The sequence below is a fragment of the Populus alba genome, chromosome 1, assembly GCF_005239225.2.
Source record: "Populus alba chromosome 1, ASM523922v2, whole genome shotgun sequence".
NCBI classification, from domain to species: domain Eukaryota; kingdom Viridiplantae; phylum Streptophyta; class Magnoliopsida; order Malpighiales; family Salicaceae; genus Populus; species Populus alba.
The window spans coordinates 23281408-23307363 of NC_133284.1; the positions used below are offsets into that span (position 1 = coordinate 23281408).

Consider the following 25956-nt stretch of genomic DNA (forward strand, 5'->3'; position numbering starts at 1 on the left):
TGTCTGTATAATTTATGATAAAATATAGCTTAAACTTTTATGTTATTGGATTGGAAAATTAGGCTAATTCAAATCAAGTTATTATATTATATTTATTTTTATTATTGAATTTTAATTTTATATTATTTTGTTAGATTTTTATTATTTAGTGCTGTTTTAAGGTCAAATTTTATTATCATAAAAATTTTATTATTTAAATGTAATTTTTTTGAAGTTTTAAAATAAATTGAATAAAAATTTGTAAAGTTACTGATATTTTCAACCCTTTTTTTGTTCTTTGTTTTTTTTTTTAATTCTTAATTTATTTTTCTAAAAACCTTTTTATTTTTAATTTTTATTTTTTTATTATTCCAAATAAAATTTAAATTTGGTACTAGAGCACAAGTTTTAAGTTTTTTAATTCCTATTTCAATTCTAGTTTATTAAATAATACTCTAAAACAAGTGGTAAAAATATTATAACTTTCTTCATATGTTTTTTTTGTTTTTGTTTTTTTTTATTTAAATTTTTTTTTACCCACATTGTTTTTTATTTTTCCCTTTTTTTTGGATTTTACATTTGTTTTTCTTTTTTCCCAAGATTGTCTTTTTTTTTCTTTTTGTGTTTTTTTTTTAAATTATTTTTTTTTTATTTCTTTTTAATATTGAACTGGTTGAAAATTTAATTATGTAGTTTTTTTTCTTTAAAACATTATAGATTACTATAATGTTTCCAGCATAGTTTTTTTTTTTTTCTTACAATTTTTTTCTTCTATTTTTTCAAAATAGTCTTTGTTGATTTTAGTTTTTTTCATATTAAGCTAGTTGAAAATTTTGTTTCGTAGTTTTTTTCTTTAAAACATTGTGGATCATTACAATATTTTTTTACATGGTTTTTATTTTGCTACAATGTTTCCTTATTTTTTTTTTTCAAAATTATCTTTGTTCATTTTTTTTTTTAATATTGAGCTGATTGAGAATTTAGCTTTAACTTTCCTCACATGTTTTTTTTTTTCTTTTTTTTCATGTTTTTTTTGTTGTATTTTTTTTTCCAAAATTATCTTCTTCTTTTTTTCAGAATTGATTTTGTTGATTTTATTTTTTTTAATTTGAAATTGGTTGAGAATTTAGTTTTGATAATTTTTTTTTTCTTTTAAAACATTATAAATTGCTATAATGTTTCTCCACGTGGTTTTTTTTTTTTATGAATGTTTTACTTTTTTCAGAATTATCTTTGTCGATTTTTATTTTTTTTCATATTGAGGTAGTTGAGAATTTAACTTCATAGTTTTTTCTTTAAAACAATGTAGATTGCTACAGTGTTCCCCTATATGATTTATTTTATTATGATTTTTTTTAAAATTATCTTTATCGATTTTATTTTTTTTAATATTGAGCTAATTAAGAATTACAACTATAGATTTTTCTCATGAAACACTATAGATTAATACAATATTTCCCTGCATGATTTTTTTTTCTTTTGTTTTTTTGTTATGATTTTTTTCAAAAAAAAAAATTGTTAATTTTTTTTTTAATATCAAGCTGATTAAAAATTTAATTTTATAGTTTTTTTAAAAAAAACATTATAAATTACAATAATTTTTTTATATATAATTTTTTTTTAATTTTTTAACAAACATATAACAACGCACAAATATGATACAAGCCTATAGCTTCGAAGAGCATGGCATCCAGTAAACTCAAGATAATGCGGTAAGTTTTCATAGAAACTGAAAAAAAAATGTAGCAGTAGTAAAAATTAGTTGTTCTGTAACGCCTTTTCCAATTTACAATTAAAATATGAAAAAAAAACAAACTGTTAATCAAAATTGTTCAACAAGAATCGGCCAGATAAGTACATCCATAATACCGCCAGCCAGCCCAACCACCACATACCATCAACAATAACTCCACCCCATACCACCAGTACACCAATCAGCCACCAAGATATCCGGCCCTATTCTCAGCCACGCCACCAGCCCACCAGCCGCTACAGCCGACCTCTTAACGCCAGCAAATCAAGCGCCAGCCACCCCACGTTGCAGGAGGTCCACCACGAGTTCTATAGACCGAGGCAGGCTGCCATAACAACAGTTTAGTAGATCAAACCAACATGCAAAACAAATCGTCTTCTCCAGCTAAATCAGATTGTCAACGCCACCCCTACACTCCAGATCTTCCCCCGCCAGCGACAACGGGGCAAGCAGCAGATCAAGAAACTTCAGAGAGCCTCTCAAGGAATTTTAATTCACCAGGCAACGTCAGCGACATGTCATCACCACAACAGCACCACGTCAGCAGTATGACACGTTATCAGTGCATGCCATGTCAGCGATAAGCGCCCGTCACCATCCTCTGCCATGTCAGTGTCTCATCATCAGTGTTTGTCACGTCAGCAGCAGTAGTTTCCAGCATCTTTTCACCGAGCAATCTGGATCACATTTAGGCTCCGTTTGTTTGCAGGAAAGTGAATTCCTTTTGGAAAATGAATTCCGAGGAAAGTGAATTCCTGAAAAGTGAATTCCGGGAAAGTATTTTCCGATATTTGGTAGTGTTATGGAAAATGAACTGGAAAACACTTTTTAGTGTTTGGTTATGTCATGGAAAATGAGCTGGAAAATAACTTATTAATATTTTATTTTTCTCAAGTTTATTAAAATAATGAAGAACAAATCTTATAAATTTAAAAGTTGAATGAGAATGAAATTGAAAAAAAAAATTCATAAATTATCTCAAATAAAAAAAAAATAATCAAAATAATAGGGATCAAATCTAAAAAATTAAAAAAAATGAAAAATAAAGAAATAATAATAATAATAATCAACATTTCATAAATTATTTCAAATAAAATAAGTAACAATCAAAAGAATGAGGATCAAATTTGATAAATAAAAAATTTCAATAAAAAAAATAATAAGAAAAAAGCAAATAGCAATTATAAAAATAAGGACCAAAGTTAATATAAAAATAAAATTTTAAAGAGATGAAATTGAAAAATAAATATTCAAAACAAAATATATATAGCAATCAAAAGTTTGAGGATCAAATTTAATATAATCAGCAATAATGACATTTCTAAATTTTTCACAACTTCCGGAAAGTGTTTTCCCCTCAAATTTTTCAGGAAAACACTTTCCTGAAAACCAAGCCAAATTTTCCTTTTACTGGAAAGTGTTTTCCATTGACCAACTTTTCTAATGGCAAACAAACACAAGAAAGTTTGGAAAGTGCTTTCCCGGAAACCACTTTCCGGAAAACAAACACAGAAAAGGAAAACACTTTCCTGAAAACCAAGTCAATTTTTTTTGTTTGACTAAAATTGACTGGAAAGTGTTTTCCGTTGACCGGAAAGTGTTTTCCGTTGACCGGAAATTGTTTTCCGTTGACCAACTTTCCTAATGACAAACAAACACAGGAAAGTTTGGAAAATGGTTTCCCGGAAACTACTTTCCGGGAAACAAACAAGGCCTTATTGAACTTTACTTTTATGGATTGGTTTTGTACTTGTTGCAATTAATATTACTTTTTTATTTAAAATAAAAATCTTATCTTGTATTTTTTTTTATTTATCAACTCTTTTTTTATTTATGATTTGCATCTAATTATTTTTAGTAATTACAATGCCTATAAAAAATAACGGAAATTTATAACTATTATTTATTAGTTATTTACACTTAAAAAGTCTAATATTGTGTGCTTTGTAATTTTATTGATGTATTCTATTTTTAATTGATTTTCAAATTTAAAAAAAAAATAGTTTCATTTTTTCATTTTAAATTTTATTTGTAAAAATAATTTATGATCTGAATTTGGTCTCCAAGATATTGTTACATATATTGGCATCATAGCCATCTAGTGACTAATTTTGAGTGTGACTAATTTTAAGCCTACAATTATCATATAACTAACCATTTGTGATATTTATTAGTGATATTAGATGGAAATTACAGCAAACCCACCAACATGTTTTAAAAAGAATTAAACCTTAATAAAATTCTCAAATAAAGCATTTTTAAAACTAATAAATATAACTAGAATAACAATTATAGGCATTTTCACCTCGAGTACCACCAATATAACTATTATATAAATATGATCATTAGATATTTAATACGTGGATTCATGACATAAATTAATTTTTTGAGTAGAATAACTTATTTGATAATGGAAGAGTTAAATTTACTAAGATGATACTCGTTGATGAAGTTCAACTTTATTGAAGAGATGTTGAGGATTGTTTAGAAATGAAATAAAAATCTTTTATAATTGATTAGACTAAAATGAAACAAAACTACATGAGAAGTGCCTATCTTATTTTTTAAAGAAATAAATTCTTAGACCAATGAAACAATCTAAGACAAGGAACAACTTTATCAATAAATATATAACAAAGTTTAACGATTAAATGATGAGATGTGCCATAAGAAAAAAAATAAAGCCATGACTTTGCGTAAATTTTATAAAGGTTTGAATGATGATTTTAGAAAAGAGGTTAGACTTATATATGCTTTCATTATTGACCAAACCTATAATGTAATGCAAGATTATGAGTTGTTTATAAAAAATCAACGCACAAAACACCAAGACCTTCGTATTACCTTTTTCTAGGTCTTAACAACAATTCTTTATTAGGTACTTTATCCCATAGATCTTATCCTAGTAATGCCAAAAATTATAAAGAAGATAAAGGCGAACAAGTTGTAAATGAATTATGATTGGTTTGGACGTTCAATGTGTTAAATATCAAGATTGTGGTTATGTGTTCTTCAATTGCACCTCTAAACCTTCAGTCATATAGTGTTTATAGTTATGAACTTAAGAAGCATGCAAATCTTCTTTTTATATCTCCTCACTCTAAAATGTTTGATTCCACTAAGTCTTATTCATGTAGAGTTCATAATCAGCATGTCAAGATCATAATACAATTTCAAACGAGGAATGAACAGTATAAATTTTGAGTTGATTTATATAAGTACCATGATGCACTTAATATTTGAGATTATTTCATGATAGAGATTAAATCTCATCAATGTCATTTGAAAACATATTATAAATTACAAATGAGTAATGCTAGATTATTTATAGTGTTGTAAATGATTGAATCAAATAATTATGTCATTAAATTGCCACTAAACATTGATATTGATTCTACTTTTGACATGGATGATCTCGTTATATATAAAACACAATAGTTTATCCCTGATGATCTTTTTTAAAACTCCTACCCTACTATCCTTATCTTTGGCATTAAATGGAGTTTTTAATGAATTGAATAAATATTTATAGAGTTGCAGACTTTTCCAACCCTACTTCTTATCTTCTCAGGCCTTTTCTTCTCTTTCTTTGATTTTAATTCACAGTTTTTTTCTCTAATTTATTTTTAATTTTCTGGTTTACTTCTTTTTGTTTATTATTCCGAATCAATGTGTCCTCAACTTAGAATTTGTAGGAATTAGTTAGCTAGAACATTGAATCCAATTAATGAAATTATAGCCACTAGAAAATTTATGATTTGTGAGAGTTTGAGTAAAGAAAATGGTTGTGCAAGGAAGAGATGAATAACCCCTAGTACACCATACGTTTGATAAACTACATTGTTGATCACTCATGTTTTTATTTGTTAGTTTCATCTAAGGTTCAAAGTATATTCTTTTTTGTGAGGAAGTCTCTATCTTATAAGGTTAAATCCTAATTATTCTAAAGCCTAAACTTTAGCGTTGCATTTATTTCCTATTTTTTTGTATCTTTTATACATGATGATATACTTTACATTGTAATTTAATACCCCTAAATATTAAAGTCTGCAACTAAATCCTAACATTTATTATTAATAATTCATTTAATTTAATACCAAGAGTATGCATTATGTTGTACAATTCATATGTCAAATTTAATTAAACAAATTATTTTTTGTGATGTTTTTGAAATCTTGGCCAAATCCTAATAGATAATCACAAAATAGTTATGATATACATTGACTGATATTTTTTGTATTTTTCAAAGTGATAAAAAATATAATCTTATTTTTTATAAAATATGCATGAAATTTTTTTAGATTTTGACTGTTTACACGAAAACAAAACATAATTTGTATTTTAGCTTGGGTGAGATAATTTGTATTTTAGCTTGGGTGAGATGAGATTCAAGATTTAATTGAAGAGCTATTATTGAATCAAGAACTAATTTGAATTTAAAAAGAAAAAACTAATCTAGCACGTGTGAGGAGAGCCACCTTGTTAGGATGGCAAGTGTGATTTTCTATATCCTTAAAAGGATCTTCTATAATGTCATTAGAATTATCGAAGGGACTTTACTCTTATGGCAGTGCGTGGTGGCTACCTTGCTACAAAATAGCATCTTCAATCATTTTTTCTCCTCTCTCTTTTCTTTTTGTTTTTTTTTCCCTTCTCTCCTTGGATTTAACAACTAAATTTTTCTATTCTTTTCTTAAGGGATACATTTTTTTTTCAAAATTGTTAATATTATTTGAAATTAGATTTTTAAAAACAAAGGACTATTAAAAGGCATAATACAAAAAGGTAATACCGTAACCAATCTAAGAATTTAATAATTATGTCTAATTATTAAACAAATTCCAAGAATCTTAATAAAAACAATTGAATTATAAAAGAAACAAGAAAAATTCTCTTGTGGCAGAAATTACCAAGAATAATCTTCAAAGCTTTAGAAAAACACTTGAGTTTATTAAAGAGCATTACATATATATGATGGGGTTCACTTACCGTCTCATTCTTTCTGTATCCTCCGCGTCGCTTTCTTGTTCTTTTACTGTAAAAAGAATTGTCTTGTAGTAATTGGCGAGCACCCATCTTTGAGATATGACAAAGCTTGTCCTCTAAAAAGAAACACTACTGAAACAAAGATTGAATTGAATGGAACAAAGATTGATTTGAACATTAATTTACAAAAATTAATGTAGGGTAATGAATAAATCCCCATATTAGGGGAAAAAATGAAAATCTAATTCTCATCTTGCTGTTTGTAATGAATAAATCTAGGGTCATGCTCTTCTTTTTGTAGCCGTTCATGGATGATTGAAGATGGTTTTTTTTTTTAAAGAAAATGGAGAGAAACAAGGCATAGATAAAGAGTGGGGTGAAGTTTCATTTGCTGTGTGTTGACACCTAATACCGACCCCACGAAGATTTTCACAAATGACATGACATTAACATTAGAAATTTGTGACAATCAATGCAGCATGGATTCAAACATTATAAGTATAACCTAATACACATATAATACAATGCATTATAACAAACAAACAACAAATAATATTATTCTATGATACAAGAACCTTGGAGTCTTCACAAAGAGATGAACCTCAGGCAATTTATGCTTCTGGTAAAATTCCTGCCAATCAATCCAAAACTTCGAGTTTGGTCATCACAGGAGAAGCAGCCCATCACATATTCCACCCACTGCTATATCAACAAAATCATGTTCAGAACAGCTTTGGATCATGCTGCACTCACGCAGTTTTCCCAAGAACCATATTTTGAGCTGAAGGTGCCTCCGCCACTTTGTTGTGCATGCTCTGAAATAACAGCACGGGCACAGAAATCCCAAGTCCTGGCTATGTCTCCAAGCGACATGGGCTGTGGAAGGCTTCTAAGAGAGATGCTAAACCTAAATTTAGCTTTTATTGACAAATCCTCGTACTCTTTACTGTTGAAGAGTTACACAAGACCGAATTGTAGCAGAACAAGAGCAATATTTAGAAGTCAGATTATAAAAAGCTGTGGAACAAAGGAAAAACTTAAACAACTATTAGGTGGATTATCTCCAAGTATGGATCAGCATGATATTTAGAGCGATTAACAAAATAAACTGTGGATATAAACTTAAAGCAAAATCATTCAGGGTTCATTTCTAGTGAGCAGTTCGAAACAGTTTACAGGTTTACTCATCATCCCAGAGATGGGTTATCTTTTAATTTCTTGATCTAAAGGCAGTATTGTCACCCTATTAGCATGACAATCTAGATGATCTCATGTGATCAGACTCAGGAAACCCAGAAAAAAATGCTTAAATTACACAACCATGGTACAAATTTGTCCCAATATCTTACCTGACTTCAAATGGAAACTTGTCTAACAGTATTGGTGAGCAATTCGGATAATTTGTAGGCACAAGCAATCTAAGGGGCTGAATTGTTGACTGCACATGAATAAACCAAAATAAATACAGAGAAACCATTACACTTATATTAGTTTATTAACTTCATATTAGCAGGTTTGAAAGCCCACCATTTGCGCTGAAGTGTACTGTGCTTTCAAGTTTGGACTCAGAGCCACTGCGATAAATGAGCATTTGACAAAGGTTCCTCCGCCCCCTTCAGCAGCTGCTGCTGCTGCAGTTGAGTCAACATCTTCATCACTAATATCAACCACTGTGGCTAGAAGTCGCTGATTTATTTCCCTTATCTCTTCAAAAAGGGCATGATTAGCCTGCAAGAAGAGCTACTCTGTTTATTCAGCTGGAATAAAAGCTGAAATGAGCCTTCCTATGAAGAGTCAGGTGTCAATCACACAGCACTTGGCATGCATTCACAACGAACCAGAAGTAAAAAATTTCTAGCATCATGACTTTGTCATTCTATATCCTTTTAAAGTACAACTTCCTTGAATACCCTATTAAATGATAAACCGCCTTCCTCTTTTGACATTTACTGCGGAGAACTTGAGCCAAAATAACTATTTAATTGTTGCCAGCTGCAGATTCTTTTTATTTCGCTTGTGTTATATTTTTAGAGTGACAAGTATAATTGTGGGATTCAAAATTGTAGAGAGAATTATTAAAATTATGGCATTCTATGGAAGTGAAAAACAAAATATTTTAACATAAGAAGATAATATTTGTGGCCAGAAATAAGAGCAGAAACATTCGAACATTAATTAGAAACATTAAGAAAGCAAACGACAACAGTTTAAATAGAATAGGGGTAAACCCACATATAACAAACATTGTTATTAGTTTCAGACCAAAACACAGAACGATAGTAATACCTCAATTTTAGGCCTCTTGACACTTGAAGTTACAGTCGACTCCAAATCAGATGTCTCTGGACCAGTAAACTGCTTAAAACTATCGCTTACACTGCCAGCTGATGATGCAACATTCAAGGGCATGGCACTTGTATGGCGCCTCATTTTCTTCGATCCAGTCATCCCATCTTGGGTGAAGAAATTTCTTGCCTGAAGGCGACATTTTGTCATCGCTACCAGATCATCACCAACTGCAGCTCTAGACCCATTACCGGGTGCCGAGCCAGCAATTCTGTCAATCATACTGACAACAGAGCCAATGTCACTGACAGATGCACTAAGTGCTTCAGGAGAGAGAGATTTCACCTGAGAAATAAAATAACAGAATATTTTCTTGTAATTACAAAATAACGTAGAAAATGTTCAAATATTAACGGGGTTTTTTTCTTTTCTAGGTGCATCCAAAATAACAGAGTAAAACCAAAAAAAGAGCATGACTAACTGCTTTAATCATGCGTTCAAGTGGTTGCTCCATAACATTCGACTTGCTAGAAACAGTTGTCAAAGCACCACCATGAGCACCATCAGGACTGGTAAACTCTGCAAGCAAAGGCGAGGCAGATATCCCAGGAGTGCCAATTGCAAGGGATGGAGCCGTTGCTTGTGCAACAGTTGGTTGGTGTACAATATTTCCACCATTTGAGAGTGAGGAGATACCAGAAATGGGTTTCTCAGAATCTCCTGGCATAGGGGATGGAGCTAAAGGAGTTGAAGGAGATGGGACAACAAAAGGCGAGTTTGCAGATTGCAAAGGTGTTTCAGATTTAGTTAGAGAAGGCAGTAGATTTTGCTGGTCAATCTGAGGAGATGAATGTTGTTGCAATTGGGAGGAAGCATGCTGGAGCATTTGTGGTGGAGAAATAGGAAATGAGGATCCTGGTTTCATCTGTTGATGTGGGAAAGCAGAGCGTTGACCTGTCGAGAGATGTTGTTGGAAGACTGCTGGCTTGATTCCAACCCCCCGTCTCAACTTCATCTCATTTACATCATTCATCTGATGCGGCTGTGGAATTTGTTGTGTCTGCTTGGCTGCTGGTGTAACTGCTGCTGCTGCAGCAGCATCTGTTGCTTCTGCATTAAATGCTGTTGCTGCTGCGTCTGATGCTGTTGCTGCTGCGGCTGACGCTGTTGGAACTGTTGTTTAAGCTGTTGTGTTTGTAGCATCTGCTGTTCATGCTGCTGCTGTTTTAGATGCTGGTGTTGAATCGTATTGGAATTCAACTGAAGAGGAATATTCGACTGCAGCATACTCACCCCACTTTGTGTTGACAATGTGTTAAAATTGGTAGGTTGGGAACTGCTCACAGGATTCTGTTGTACAGATCCTACAGGTGCCTGCTGCAATGAGCTCAGTGCATTTCCTTGTCCAGAATCTAAATTGGAAGCTGATTGCATTGGATTCATTTTGTTTGGTTGTGATGTAGAAACCCCAGATAAAGAAGAAAGAGAATTATGCAGCAAGCTTGGCACATTGTTCTGCTGCATTGTTGGTACAGAACCTTGCAAATTCATTGATTGCAACTGGGGGTTAAGTTGATTTTCATGGGACTGCAATTGAGGAACTTGAGATTGGGGTCGCTGCATAGGTTGCATATGAAGCTGGGGAAGCTGTCCTTGCTGCAGATTAGGAGCAGGCTTTCTGGGTCTGCTTGTGTTCAGAAAATTTAAAATCTGCTTCTCATAGTAACCCAACTTCTCTTTGAAATTAAGCGTGATGTTGTTTTTCGGAACTTGTAAGAAGATTATCAGGCGCTCCAACATGGTCTTAAGTGCCTTTAGCTTGTCAAGCTGTTCTGGCTTCGGTTGTTGCGGATGAGAGTGAGAGTCATGCTGGAAAACAACGTTAACATAAACACAAGAATTGAAAATCCCATTGACCCTTAGTACCAAAACATAACTGAAAACAATGTTTCTATTCCACTTCTTCTGTGTGAATGCATGGTTTTGGGGTGGTTGGGGGTAATTTTGTGCACATGATATAGACAGGCAATGTTAATGAGAAACAAAAAATAAATAAATAAAGCCATAATTAAGCTACAAACAAAAGCTCAAGATGGTGGTCTAAGAATCATGCATGGAAAATTGCATAGTCAATGTACCTGCGGTAACTTGGCAGCAATTCTCTGGTATATTTCATTTATTTCAGGGAAATATGTCTCCTTCATGACTTTGATCTAGAAAGTACATAACAACCAGCAAGACATAATCAGTCAAATGCTTGATTTCTTCATGTGCCACAATAAAAAAGAAAGCATCACAGACAAACTTAAGAGAATCAATTAAAAAAATGTAGAGGATGACATAAATTAGAGCAGATTTCATAGTGAAGTGGATGTCAAGATGAAAACTCAAAAGAGGATAATGATATTGATGTAATGGAAAGGTGTAAAGGACTTTGTGTAATTTATAGACCTTCAGACAAGATTCAGGAGCTGGTTAAATTCAGTTGCTTAGCCTCCCTGCAAACTACTCATCATTGTCCTCTACTGTTCTCACTCAAGACAATGGATGTCATAACTTTGGTAACATTTCATAGCCCTTACAACTTAACACTTGATAAGCCTTGAGATCCTACGATGTAACATTATCAACAACCACTGTTGTCCCATTTTAGAACTCCCTCCAAAGCACAAAAGAATTGTCCTCATCAAATCTGCGTTATGACTTAAGACAACAGCCACTAAACAGTTTGGAATTTCAATCGCATTTTCTATAAACTTCAACAATACTGGATATGACCATGACTCAATGGATTGGGTCCACTTTTTTTTTTTTCTTGCATCAATCACATGTTTAGAATGAATTTGATTGTGATCCGGCAGATAACTGTTCACTTCACATATGATACTGTCATTAAAAAATAATGTCTCTTGATTTCAAGTCTGTTGGTTACAGTAAGAAAAACTACCAATTGGACTCATAGGATAATTAGTCAGAGGCCCACCCATTGGGCAGTAACTTCTTGAAATATACAAGTACATCATCTGCGATTTATTTCTTAGTCAATTTTAAATAGAGTTGTATACCTCTATATTTTTCTCATAACTTTGTGAACTTCTTTCAGCTATATTATTATTTAGCAATGCTTCCGCAATGCCTAGCATGGTCCGATTTTGATAGTGTGATTATTTTAAATATAAATATCTTTTACCATATTAATATTCTATATGATGATCTTATCGAAACATTATGCTAATTGATATAATTGTTTTTATTCATATTGTTATTGTATTTAAAACAGAAACAATAACAAATCAGATACTTGTGAATGATGATTATTGATCCAAAATGTAAAGGTTCTATACAAAAATATTAACAATCTAAATTATCTACTTATTAGCTCAAAACACATTTTTATATTACACTTATTCAATCAAAACATGCTTATTTCTCAACAGATATTTGATGAAATAAAATAAGAAAAAACAAAAAAACAAATCATGTATATGCACACATAATATATTCTACATTCCCAGTGCATATTCAAGTTAAAGAAAAATTACAAAGTTGAATTACATGATATTATCATTTTCTCAATAAAGAGTTTAATTGAAAAATATTAACGGTGTAAATGACACATTATTCAACTATTGTATCAACATAAATTTTTAAATAATTTAAGGAGCTTTGATGAGGATTGATCCAACATGGATGCAATTTCCTTGTATTTTTCTAGTTTTATTTCTCAACCAAAAAGTATTCAATATGCCTCTTACATTAAAGCTTAAAATAAAAACTTTTAATTGGTTTAAACGAAAACAATAAAAAACAATTATATTGTAAGAAATCTTGATATGAAGCTTTCAGTTAATTCTTTTCCGTATTTTCTCTCTCCTCAAAGCTTCATTAATGTTTACTTTATTTTTTGTTTTTCAAATTAACATGTGGCATAAGAGACCCATTTTATTTTATAATTTTTACATATGGTATAATTCTCTTGCACATGTGGCCTGTCCACTTGTCCTTTCACCATAGCATTCCTTGTGAATAGCTATCAATTTACTCACCAAACAACAAAAACATGGGAGTATAGAAAAAACAGTTCAAAAGACAGAGAGGTTCACGAAGAAAATTGTTGTCAGTGTTAGAACCAAGAAAGCAATTCCCCTGACCTAGCAATGTGAATATTTCACCTTTAGTCATCTATCAATAATTTATCATTCTTACTATGGAAATTACAATGCATCCTAACTAATCCCAACCATAGCTGAATAAAATTCCCTTGTACCATATCCCAGGAGACCTTTTTCCATTGAAGTTTTGCAAGGCTATGACATACTTGAAATTTTCATCTACTAAACAGTAAATTCCATAAAATACCTTTAGGTAGATCTCCTCCTGCCAATCATTGCCATTCACATGTCCAGACTGTGTTGTAGAATCTAGGGATGCTACAAAAATTTTGATTCACACAACAAAAGATCAGAATTTGTGTATTTTTGTGTGATTTTTGTAGACAAACTGTATTTCTGTAATTTTCACAGTAAATATGGAATCTTAAAGGTCTGGTTTTATTTTCTATCTAGTATTTAGTAGTCCAAAAGAATAATGAGCTTTATTTCCTTATGTAGGAATATAAGTTCGGGTTGGACTTGGAAACTCCATATAAAAGTTATTTAATTGTTCAGTCAGATCAACCATCTCAATCATAGAATATAGAGCAGCCATGCATCACATTCCTTGTTCCTTGAAGTTAAGGATGAAACACTTCACTTGCATTACAGAATTAGCATTGAGGAGATGATCACGGGATTTTTTCAGCAAGGTAATGATTTATCAGTATACCACACCTCAAATGCCTCATAGAGTTAATCCACCATCTTTCTTCCCATAAAAATCAGTTAGCTAATTAGTTCCCCTAGTGTCACATGCGTTGTCCAATTGGAGATGTATTTTTAAATTATCATACACTAAATTCAAAATGAAAGGTAAAAATGAAAGGTAGACAGTTGGTGCAATGCACTGGAGGGCATGACGTGGTAGCAAATCTGGCTTGTGACTGCAGCAATGGTTTCAATAGCAGTGACATTGCTAATGCCATAAATGGCAGCAGTAGCACATAGAGCTACCAACAAGGGCATTACTGACTTGAACCATTATCATATTTTTGAGAGATTCATCTATCCATAAACTCAAAGCTCTGTGACAGATGGAAATGCATCAATTGGAAAACAAAAGTTATAATCTACATGAAAACACAAAACTGCAAAAGTACAGTTGGAGCAAGGCTAGGAAGCTGCACGTATGAAATAACTTACTTGGGGACGTTTCTGGAAGGGCTCTTTGAGATTGATATAACTGCTTTTGCTGATCAGTCACATTCTGCTGTTGAAGCAAGGAACCTGATGCTTGAAACCTTTGTTGCAGATCATGTTGTAATGGATTTGATTGCTGTTGCAGCTGCGCTGGCTGTGATTGGATCTGTGACATCAATTGCTGCTGTGACAGCTGTGGTTGTGACTGCTGCCCTTGATTAGGTAACAAAGAACTTGCACTTTGTTGTGCTTGTTGCTGCAGCGTAACCTTGGACTGTTGCAGCATGTGTACAGGGTGCTTATTAGTTTGCATGCTTGAGTTACCGGACTGAGCTCCAAGCAGCTGCTGCTGCTGTAAACTGGAGACATTACTTTGAGAGCCCAGCTGTTGCTGATGCATGCTTGATAGGTTATTTTGTTGAACCATTAATTGCTGCTGCTGCAGATTTGGAAGGTTATTCTGCTGGCCTAGCAACCTCTGCTGCTGCTGCAAGTCCCCAGCAATGTTTTGTTGTCCAATTAACTGATTCTGTGGCATGTTAGTGGTATTTGACTGTTGCCCTATTAGCTGCTGCTGTGGAGGCAATAGCGGCTGCTGCATCATTGGTGTTTGCTGCTGATGAATACCAGCAGTCTGTTGAGGTTGTTGCTGCTGCCTGAGGACTGGCTGTGGATGTTGCTGAAGCATGGGTTGTGTTGACTGTTGAACAGAAGATGGCTGATTCTGTTGATGACAAGAGAGAGGAGCCGTTTGCATTATGGAAGGCTGCATAACAGATGGTGTTTGCACACCAGATTGCTGAGAAGATTGCAACTGATTTGACTGTAATAGGTTTTGCTGCTGCTGCTGGACGTGAGATTGCACAAGTGAGTGCTGGGGATTTCCCTGTTGAAGCTTCTGCTTCAAAAACTGTTGTTGTAACTGCTGCTGGTAAAAATACTGCTGAGGATTTTGGGACTGCTGTTGTTGCTGTGGAACAACCTGTTGCCTACCTTGTCTCTGAGAATTGGCAAACATACTGGAGGGCACCCCTTGTCCCATTGGATTCCCCACTGGGTTCTGTGAAACACCAGAGATACTCTGCATGTTAGGATTCTGGCCAACAGAGTTGGGGACAGTCTGGGTTAAACTGGAGATGGGAGGCAATGCTGACGTTAAACCAGAACTTTGAACTCCACTAGATGCCATACCAGTCTGCATGTTCTGTGACAACAATTGCTGGCGTTCTTGAGATTGATTAGCAGGCAATGGGATAGTGAGTGATGGCCCTTGATTGTGAACTTGAGACTGCATACTGTGAGATCCTGTTCAAGATAAAAGGCAAAAAGGAAAACCATGTCAACCAAAAAAAAAAAAAAAGACAGGCAGCTTTCGTAGAGGCATGAGGGAAAGAATTAAGATGGATTTTATTCAAGGCATCAGAAGGCTGAGAGCAAAATAATCTGCACTTCCTGCCTAAAATTCATCAATTGCTCAACTTTTTAAAAAATGCAAGACATATACATAGAAATATGCAGCAATAAAAAGTAAAAGAGTTTTGATAACACAAAATTAAAAACAAAAGGAGAGATGTTTAGAAATTCAATGCTTGGCTGCATTATTACCTCCTGGATCCAGGGGTTTGTTACCACTGCCAGTGGAGTTGGGTGGCAAAGAATTGGGTATGGTACTTTGAGACTTGTTCTCCATTGCAAGCATCTTCAGAGATATTTTACGCAGATAATCAGACTGAAATCAGATATCAATAACAAGACATTAGATCTCAAAGCAATCCATGTTACATAGAAGAGAGGGAGGGGGGGATATCTGCTCTATCTTTCTGATATTCTAAGCTTTATGTATTTGCATCGAGGTGTTTTAGAAGTGTAGTAGCGGTTGTGGTTCAAAGTGCTTTTCGCTCGGAAATGCATCAAAATAATATTTTTTATTTTTTAAAAATTATTTTTGATATCAGCATATCAAAATAATTTGATAACATTAAAAAATTAATTTAAAACAAAAAAATAATAATTTCAAATTTTTGGAAAACACGGTTTCTACCACGTTCCCAAACATTAAAAAAGGGTCAACTTCTGTTTCCCCTCATTTTATTTAATTATGTATTTATTGCTTCACTATATTATTTTATATGTGCCATAGAGCTGCTATTTTCCCACTTCCCTTGTACTTGAAAAGGACCTGGTCCCACTAAATAAAACACATGTCAAGAGACTTAACAAAAAGATGTGAACTCCAAGTCAACCTTGCATACACAATGAATAGTGAGGGAGCATGGGCACACTACACACACATTTGTACATGCATAAATCTACAAACTTATTCATGTGCATATTCAAGTCTAGCGAGTGTTGAAATTATATAACCTAGCATCAGGAAAGTACCTGACTTGTTGCAGCAGTATAAATCTTTTCCTCAAACCGTACGGCTATTTTGTTGAGTTCTTGTAATCCCTCTTGACCAGAAAATGGAAGATGTCTTTTTAATGTCTCCATGCTGCACATGTAATACTTTACATTTAATTTTTAATGACCAGGCAAGTATAGAGAAGTTAGTAGCAGCAAGAAAGAACCCTCAACTCATAAACCACATCAATATAAAAAAATGCATAAATTGATTCAATTGCCAAAAAAATAAACACAAATATTGAAATAACCAAGTGTCAGTCAAGTAAAATATGGAATGAAGTTGCATAGACATCTATTTTACTTTCTTTCCCCATATTATTCCAAAGGTGCATAGTATAGGAGTAAAGTTGACCACCCTTTTGTCTTAAATTCACATATACAAGCTTCGTGCTTCATTTCTTGAACTAGAAGCACCTTTCATTGATGGCAAAAACTTTCCTTTTTCTTAGATGTCTAGTCTAATTTACATATTGTTAACTAGGAACTATACCCCTAATCTGCTCGAGAATTTTGGCAGCTAGAAGAGAGAGTTGTAGCAGGTAATCTCTTAAGGATGAAAACACACTATAGCTCGATCCTCATTCCTTCTTACTTAGGAAATGTGATGTATCTTTAGAACTCAATCAATTCCATCGATCGGCCAGAAAGCCTATCTCTTTTGGTACAGAGGGACATAAGGGTGAATGCTTGAATGGGAGAGGCTAGGAGTTGAACCTAGATTACACATTGACCCGCTCTACCACTGCTGGAATATGTCCCCAAAGAACTGGTAATTTCACTTGTTCTAAGATATACAATCAAATTAGCAGGTAACCAGGGATGTTTCTGCGCAAACATTACAGTTGCATTTACTTCTGACTAAGAAAACTTTTATATTGTGCTATAATTGAAATAGAAAAGAGGAGAAATCCTTTCAATTATGAAAATGCAATAAGCTAAACCTAATCTCACACTGCAAATATATACACTATGGTACCGATTGGCCATTGCAAGTGCCAGTGGTAGCTGTCTATATGGTTTTTGGGTGTAGCTAAGTCATCAAAACCTTCAACTTTATAATGAGAGACTAGGAAACAATATAGACTATTGGGCTAATTTAATTTTGTTTGTTGCTTTTTGTGCTCCAAGATTAATATCATTTAAACCCTATAGAAGTTAAAACAAATAGAAGGCCCAAATCCAACGTTGTTCATTTTAAGTCCAGATGCAACTTGGGTTTCCAGTCGAAACATGTATGCTCATAGCAATGGATTAACCTTGAAAAATTTTAAGCGGAACAAGCTTCATGCAGCCATCCCAGAGATCAATATATCAAAAGAAGAGATTACCCAATAAGTTCCAACAAAAATTACTCAATGAACAATTTTGATTCCCCCAAGCTTGCTTCTTATGAAGCACCCATGGAATAATGAAAAATAAATAAATATAAAAGATGTGTATTATACTTGAGGTCGCCTCGTGGCAGTCATGCTGATTTTCATTTACCTTTTCCTCTTCTCTTTTTTCTTATAAATATGGAATTTGCTATTTTGCAACACTGCCCACATAATAGGAAACAAAACACTTACATTTTGTTGACTATTCTTTGGCGTGAGTCCGGCGGCAATTGAGCTCTCCAATCACCTGTGTCCATGACAGGTTCTCCACCGGGGGCAGTAGGCCTCCAATTATTGGCATCCATGGGATTTAGCCAACAAAAAACAAACCACTTCTATCACCACAACAAAAGATCATGTCACATGTTAGAATAGACCCTAAAAAGAAAGAAGAAACAGCAGGTGTAAAGACCGCATCAAAGTCATAAAATAGGAATATCAGATTATTCAGACTTGAATAGCTTAGGGGAAAAAAATCCATTTATTAGCAGGCTCTTTATTAAGGAATTTTACCAAATTTATCATCATAGGATGCATAAAATCTGAAAAGGCATAGCAAAGATACACCACCATTCAGGGCAAGGTGCTAGGATCTTGGGTATTCAGGCATTCTAGGTAAAGTTTTGGGCTTTGAAATCTTCATAGAGCTTCTAAAAACCAAGTATACAAAAACCAGTCAGCCATCTCAGAACTGGCCACATCAACAGATGGTGAGTGTTGGTAAGCCAAGCCATGGACAAAACTCACAGTGCTTCAATTTAACTTGATGTTTTTCAAGTGGCGCTTGTAATCCGTAATTGATGCAATGTTAACAATGACAAACTTTGTACTTCTATTCCTTTTGTTTTAAGTCCACAGTTTCAGATCAAAAATAGATATTTAATATTTAAAAACATTTGTCTAAACATGTTTAATTGCTTTACTTCAGTAGATAGATTAATTTACGTTTTAGATATCAGTTCGTCACCTCTTACCAAATTATATTCAGCACAGCACCTTTTTCAGGTGCTTACCATTTTTTACTTGCATGTAAATACATGCTGTAAAAAAAAAAAAAACCCTCCCCCTCCCCCCCCCCCCTCTCATCCTCCCGCACTTGTTATTAAATGTATTCATTTACTTCTGAAAAACTAAATATTTGAGGGAGCAAAAAGTATAAAAAGATAGGAATAAGACATCCTCAAAAGAATAAAGAAAGGAAGAAGAAAACAAAAACAGAAAACAAGGGCTTTCCAGTCCCCATTGAATATCAGCAGTCTAAATACCCCAGCACAAGTAGAGCATGAAAGACGCGCCAGAAACACTAATCCATCCCAAAAACATTGTCTAAAATGTATTAATCCAGGAAAAAAGAAGAAGAAGACAGTATTAACCATGATACATTTCATGTTTTCATCAACTCCAAAGTGTTGGTGATAAGAATCAACTTAGCAAGCCCAGATGAAATAATACAATTTACATGGCATTTCTTTCTTTAATTTTTTAATAGACAACGCAATAACCCTGACCGAACTAAATGCTTGACCTTGAGGTAAGTTATAAAATGTTCTTCCTAATTCAATGCACTAGAATGCCTTTGGGGTGAAGGGAACGAAAGCATTCGTTTTCCAGTTTCTGCATGCTCTTAAATTTCAACTCAAGTGATCACGATATTGTAGTTAGTTAGGCGTAACATTTCGAAACGAAGATTCACCCCCTACTCATATTAGCTGGGCAGTTTCTAAACAAAAAAAAAAAAAAACAAAAAACACTAGCTGGCTCTTTAAGAAAACCTATTAAAATTCTCAAATTAGGAAGGACACATCATGGAGGTTATCAAGGCATATTATTATCTATTATTATTATATTATTATTATTATTTGCAGTAGCATGAGCACTGTATAAAATTTTCTTTTCTTCCTTTTTTTTTTTCATTAGCGAAAATAAAAGGAATTATTTTCAGTTTCCACTAAAAAAGCAAAACTAAAAAGAAAAAAATTAGGGTTTCAAAATTGCGAGCTTAATTATTTATAATAATCATAATAAAAGGTGACAAAAAAGCTGATCAGTTTCACGTGGATTTAGCTAACACATCGAAAAGAAAACATTCGAATTGGTCGATTGTTATATTTCTTCGAATTGCGTTCAAGAGCTAGGATTTAAACCGAATCCGAGTTATTTATTTATTAAAATCGAATTCTCTCTTAGAATAATACCGATAAATAAATAAAATAAAATAGCACAGAAAAAAAAAATAACAGAGAAGTAAGCACCTGGTGGAGATATGAAGCCCTTATTGGTGTTGGTGATGTTTTACGGTGAGGCGTAGACTGGCGGAGGAGGAGAGGAGAGAGAGGCGAGGCGTGTTGACCCCAGAGAACAGAACCAGATACACATGACCTTCATCTTTTCCAGATTCCTTACAAACTACATATTTATATAAAAGCGTTTCACGCATATTATTCAAAAAATTTGAGTTAATTATCATAACCTAGTCTCTGTATTTTTATAAAGCTAACAAATTAATCTCTCAAGGTTTCAGAATAATTAACCGATCCTCTAATCACATTTCACTGTCAAAAACTAACGAACTATTGGTGACGCCTCAGCATTTCTCTAAAAGAAAAATTAATGGAGGGCCCAAGTTACTAGGTACGTGAAACTATAGGGACTGGTCTAATTATATTTGTAACTAGAGAACCCATATTATTTGTTTCTTAAGAATATATTGATGTAATAATAAATATACTAAAAATGCATGGAAGAATCACCGTGGTCGTAAATTCACATCATTATCCACTTCAATAATGAAGTGACGTCTATGGCTTTTGGTAAAAAAAATTACCTCTCTTTGATTAGGAGTATTTTGGTATTTTCATGTAGATCATCCATTATTATTAATTTGTGTGAAGGTATTTTATATTTATATAATATTTAATAAAAATAGAATAACCAAAATACTTTTAGAAGTTAAAAAAATCAATTATTTCAATGTACGGGTATAAAGGTATTTTTGGTGTTATATACAGTTGAATTGCAAATGTACTATTTTATCTAAGAAATTTAATGCATTGGGTAAGGGATATTGAAGTTTTTTTTGTTTTGTTTTGTTTTTTTTTGTAATTGTTCGTTTGTATGGGGTAATGTTGTAATTTACTATTAAAATAATATTTTTAATTAAAAACAGTTGTTAACGTGTTGTGTATGCATCAGTGAGTGAGAAATGTCGTGTTTTTTTTAGTGGCGTATGTGATGTTTTCCAGTGATTAAAAATAATATCCTGTCATATTAATCTAATTTTTTGTCATTTTCCTCTTCCATTCTAGATGACGCATGCAATCCAAATATTCTTGATTTATCGTCAATGATTTTTTCTTTCTTTTCCCCCTTAAATTTCTCTCTCTTATCCCGATAAATACATTATGATTCTTAAATGTTATTGGTATTTTAAATTCGGTTTTTTTATTTTTTATTTTTTATTTTTTTGTTATTTTTCTTTTTGTTAAAGTTTTATGTGTTTTCAATTTAACTATTGATTTTTAATTTGTATATATAATGATTTTCGATTCGTTCATTTGCTTTTGATTTTGTATTTTTACCCTTTTAGCCTTTTTAACAAAGATTTATGTCTTTCAATTTTATTCTTGAAATCAAGTTTATGATTTTAGTTTTTTCAATGGTAATAGTAATGATTTCAGTTTGATTCCTTTTTTTTTTTTTATTTCTTATTGTTTTCCTTAGTCTTTCTATCAGAAAATTTATAATTTATAATTTTATCCTTTATAAAAATAAAAAAAAAATTATTCTTGATAACAACAACAATAATTAAACTTCTTGTTATCATGTGAATTAGCGTTGTTATACATTTATCATGATTAGTTTTTTATGTTAATTTTTTAACCTTATTTTAATATATAAACATCATTTTTTGTACAAAAAAACATAATCCTGCTCCGCAACAAAGCCACTAGATCCAAGACTAGTTTACTCTGAAAATTAATGTCCAGTGTTCTTAAACTTTTTTCTTCTATTTTCCATTCCTTTTATTTCCATATTCATGTATATTGGCAGATTCCATTTACAAGGTTTATTTTGAGTTTTTTTTTAATAACAAAATGAAAAAAAAAAAATGTATTTGGTAAAATAACATAATTAGTAAAACTAACGTAATTTGTTGAAATGTATATATGTCATATGCACATCTAAAAAGACTATTCCTATACCATACACACTCGACCTTTCAAATTTAAAAGGTTATGCATGTTGCACAATGTATATTCATGTTTTGATCTTTTAAAAATATATATATATATATATATATATATATATATATATATATATATTTCAATTCAAGTAATTAATTTATTTTTCAATTCCATTCTCTCAAGTTATGTTCACATAATTTTAAATTTAATAATTTATTTTTGATTTATATGCAATGTCATATTCATGATGTTAAAAAAAAATCATTGTATAAAATTAGATATTTGGGATCTAAAAGCTTCAACTTCCATTTTAGAAGTGGCTAAAAAGTCAATTAGAAGATGACATGTTGTCTTGTCTACCTAGATAGACAATGTGTGGGTCTTCTTAAACAAAAAAATTAGGTAGAAGACATGTGGTTTGTTTGTTAAAAAAAAAATACCAAGTATTTAAATTGGGCCTTCTAGCTTCACACGCGCTTTGTTTTTTCTTTTAAATATCCTTTTATATTTTTTCTCTTTGGTTTTTTTTAAAATAAATTGACAAAAAATCTCTTTAAAACTAATTTATCAAAATAAATATTTTAGTGATCACTCCAATCATGCCATTGTTTTTTAAGAATATTAGACATTTTTTTAAGATGATATTATTGATTTCTTTACGAGTGATTATGCATTAGCTTAAGATGCAGAGTTTTTAAAATTAATTTTGTCATTAAAATTTCATGAAAATAAAATATTTATTTTAAATTTTATATATAATTTAATCAAATTTATTGTTCTTAATTTTTTTTCATATAAGTGTGTGAAAATGATTGATTCATCATTTTTATAAAAAAAATTAACTCAAACTTGCTGATGATAATAACTTTTTGCTTCAAAAACAATACTTTTCATAAAAAGCATTTTTGTTTTCAAAAAAATAAATGCATGAATTAGAAAAATGAGTTTTTGATTATTTGTTTTTTTATTTTTTAGTTCAAATCTTTATAGTTTTTGTGAATATTGTACCATTGTTGCTTTTTATTCAATCAATTATGCGGTTAATTAAAACAATTGTTTTTATTGTAAAACAAAATTACATAAATTAAAAAAGATAACTTTGATAAGGAAAAATATCTCCTTCATAATTTTATTCATTTTATTTGTTATGTTTCACATGAGTGTTAGTTTTTTATTATTATATGATCAAATAAAAAATACACTCCAAAACATAAAGTTATTAAAACTAGCTAAGCATATGACTCAAGTTGACATGGGTAAATTTAAAATATCATTGTTTGAAATATAAAAAAAATAAAAAAATATATTATTTTTTTTTAAAAAATCAAATCAAAATTTCACCGGTGAGCTTTAAGATTAGAGAGTAGGAGGCGTCTAGTCAGGCTGGGTTGAAAACATTATTAAAAAGTTTTTCGGAAATAACACTCATGCACCCAAGCCAATACTATCTATTTTTTTTTTACCAATGTGTTTCAATTTAATCAGTCTATAATTAGTTATTTAATCGTGATCACATCGCACACAAGTTGTTTTGAAATCTATTTTTATCTAGTTCTCTTATAATTAAAATAAATATTTAAAAGAGAGAATATGATTTAAATTCTTTAAAAAAAATACATCTTTTATCAAACAAATTATTTTTTATTCATGTATCTTTTTACAAAAAATATTGTTTTATTAGTAGCATTTTTTAAAATTAAAAAATAAGGGTAATTAAAAACACTTATAAAAAACAATAAAATAATTAAAAATAAGTAGGACAAAAATCTAAACTACATTTTCTTATCAAGGAATTCCCCTTTTAAAAAAAAAATAAACACTCTTTTTTATCATAAGCTTTGATATGAAAAGTAATCTTGAAATAAGAAACATTTAAAAATGTCTTGATATTTGTTATGCAATTAAAAAATAAGAATAATTAATCTAAGAAATTTTTGTAAAAAGTTTATAATATAAATAACAAAATATAAATTTTAGTTTTTATTGAGTATTCATGATTATAAATTTATTTTCAATTTATTTTATTAAATGCATATATAAACGTTTTTAATTTACCGTTAATGGTAAAAAAAAAAAAAAAAAACATTAACATGCCCCACACTTTTTTCTTTTTTTTGGCATTGGGAAAAAAGAACACTTCATAGTAAGAGAACACGATTGCAGTTGTAGTTATGACAAGAAAAAAAAAAGTGTTACACTTGAGGGTCTAGCCCATTGGTCAAACAGCAAAGCTTGTCTTTGCGAAGGTCCTGGGTTTCGATCCTCAAGAGTACCAGCCTGTCACCCCCGCGGTGCCTTACCTGCCTACTGGGCTTGCAGGATGTTCAGTGGGCCCGGGGAAATAGTCGTGGTGCGGTAAGCTGGCCCGGACACCCCGGGTTACCAAAAAAAAAAAAAAAAAGAAAAAAAAAAAAGTGTTTTTACTGAGAGAAAAAATCTATTGAAGATGTTGTAGTTAATAATTTGAATAAATTGTACTAAGAAAATCTGACTAGCTCTAATAAAAATTTAATATGATGAATTTGTTTTTTAAGAAAAATAGAAAATCTCATTGATGAAAGCTGTATAAAAAGTAGGGTTCATAGCCTCACATTAGTACCAAAGATAAATACAAGGATTACATATACAGAAAAAATAAAATCGAAGCAAACAAATTCTTGATCACTTTAATGATAAAAAAGTAATCGATTTATAATCTGATTGGAATTGTGATTTTGATTGTTTTTAAAAATATTTTTCATGTCAAAATGCATTAAAATAATATATTTTGATGTATTTGGTTGTTTTTAAAAATGCTTTTCATGTCGAAATGCATTTTTAAAAAACAACGCTCTATATATATATTTAATTATTTTTTTTAGATCAGCGTATCAAAATGATTTAAAAACATAAAAAAAATAATTTTTAACAAAAAAATTAATCTTTTTTAAAATACGAGTATAACTACGTTTTGAAATACTAATTTAATAATAATCAGAAATATGGTAAATCATTTATATAACACCATTCATCATTTGCACACAAATTCTTTACATGATTTTTTAATATATTATTAGCAGACAAGGATTTTTAAAATTCATGTATTTGAAAAGTTTAGAATTTATGAAATTGATTTTATCTTTTTTTTTTTAATAATTAAAATGTATTGCAATGGAAAAAAAAAAATCTTATACTAGGGGTGATTATTTTCGATTCGTTTCATTTTTTATATAAAAAAAACCAAATCGATTTAAAAAAACAAAACAGAACGAAAAACCGGTTCAAAACAAACCGTTTCAGTTCAGTTCGGTTCTGTTTTTTAAGAATAAAAACATGTTCAAAACCAGTTTGACTCGGTTTGTTTTTTGTTTGCGTTCAATTTGGTTTGGTTTCGTGTTTTTAGTTTCAAGCTTATAAAACTGAATTGAACCAGTTTTTTTTTTTTTTAAATACTAATCGGTTTAATCAAGTTTTTTTTTGCAGTTTGATTTTTTTGGTTATTTTTTTTTTTTTCTGATTCTTGTTTTTTGATTTTTTTTGTTCATCCTTATCTTGTACATTAATGTCTTTAAACATTTTTGTGAAAACGACAACGCAATACAAGGGTATATCATATTTTGTGTGTGTTTTGTTTTGTCTTTCATTGACCGCTGCTAAAACACCCCTATATTTACTTTTGAAATCTAACAATCACCGTGTAAATTAGGGTATGG

At 31.3% G+C, this 25956-nt stretch overlaps 1 protein-coding gene across 1 annotated transcript; it reads right to left on the reverse strand.

Moving 5' to 3' along the window:
• Positions 1 to 7144: 7144 nt before the first annotated feature.
• Positions 7145 to 20456, reverse strand: LOC118040256 (mediator of RNA polymerase II transcription subunit 15a-like). Its single transcript, XM_073403922.1, is given in 13 exon segments — positions 7145 to 7664; positions 8068 to 8156; positions 8246 to 8446; positions 9005 to 9349; positions 9486 to 10072; positions 10075 to 10873; positions 11143 to 11217; positions 13364 to 13434; positions 14302 to 15603; positions 15904 to 16027; positions 16681 to 16792; positions 18273 to 18458; positions 20333 to 20456. Coding segments are annotated over 12 exon segments (4026 nt in total). The 5' UTR covers positions 18386 to 18458; positions 20333 to 20456; the 3' UTR covers positions 7145 to 7456.
• Between the last annotated feature and the right edge of the window lie 5500 nt (positions 20457 to 25956).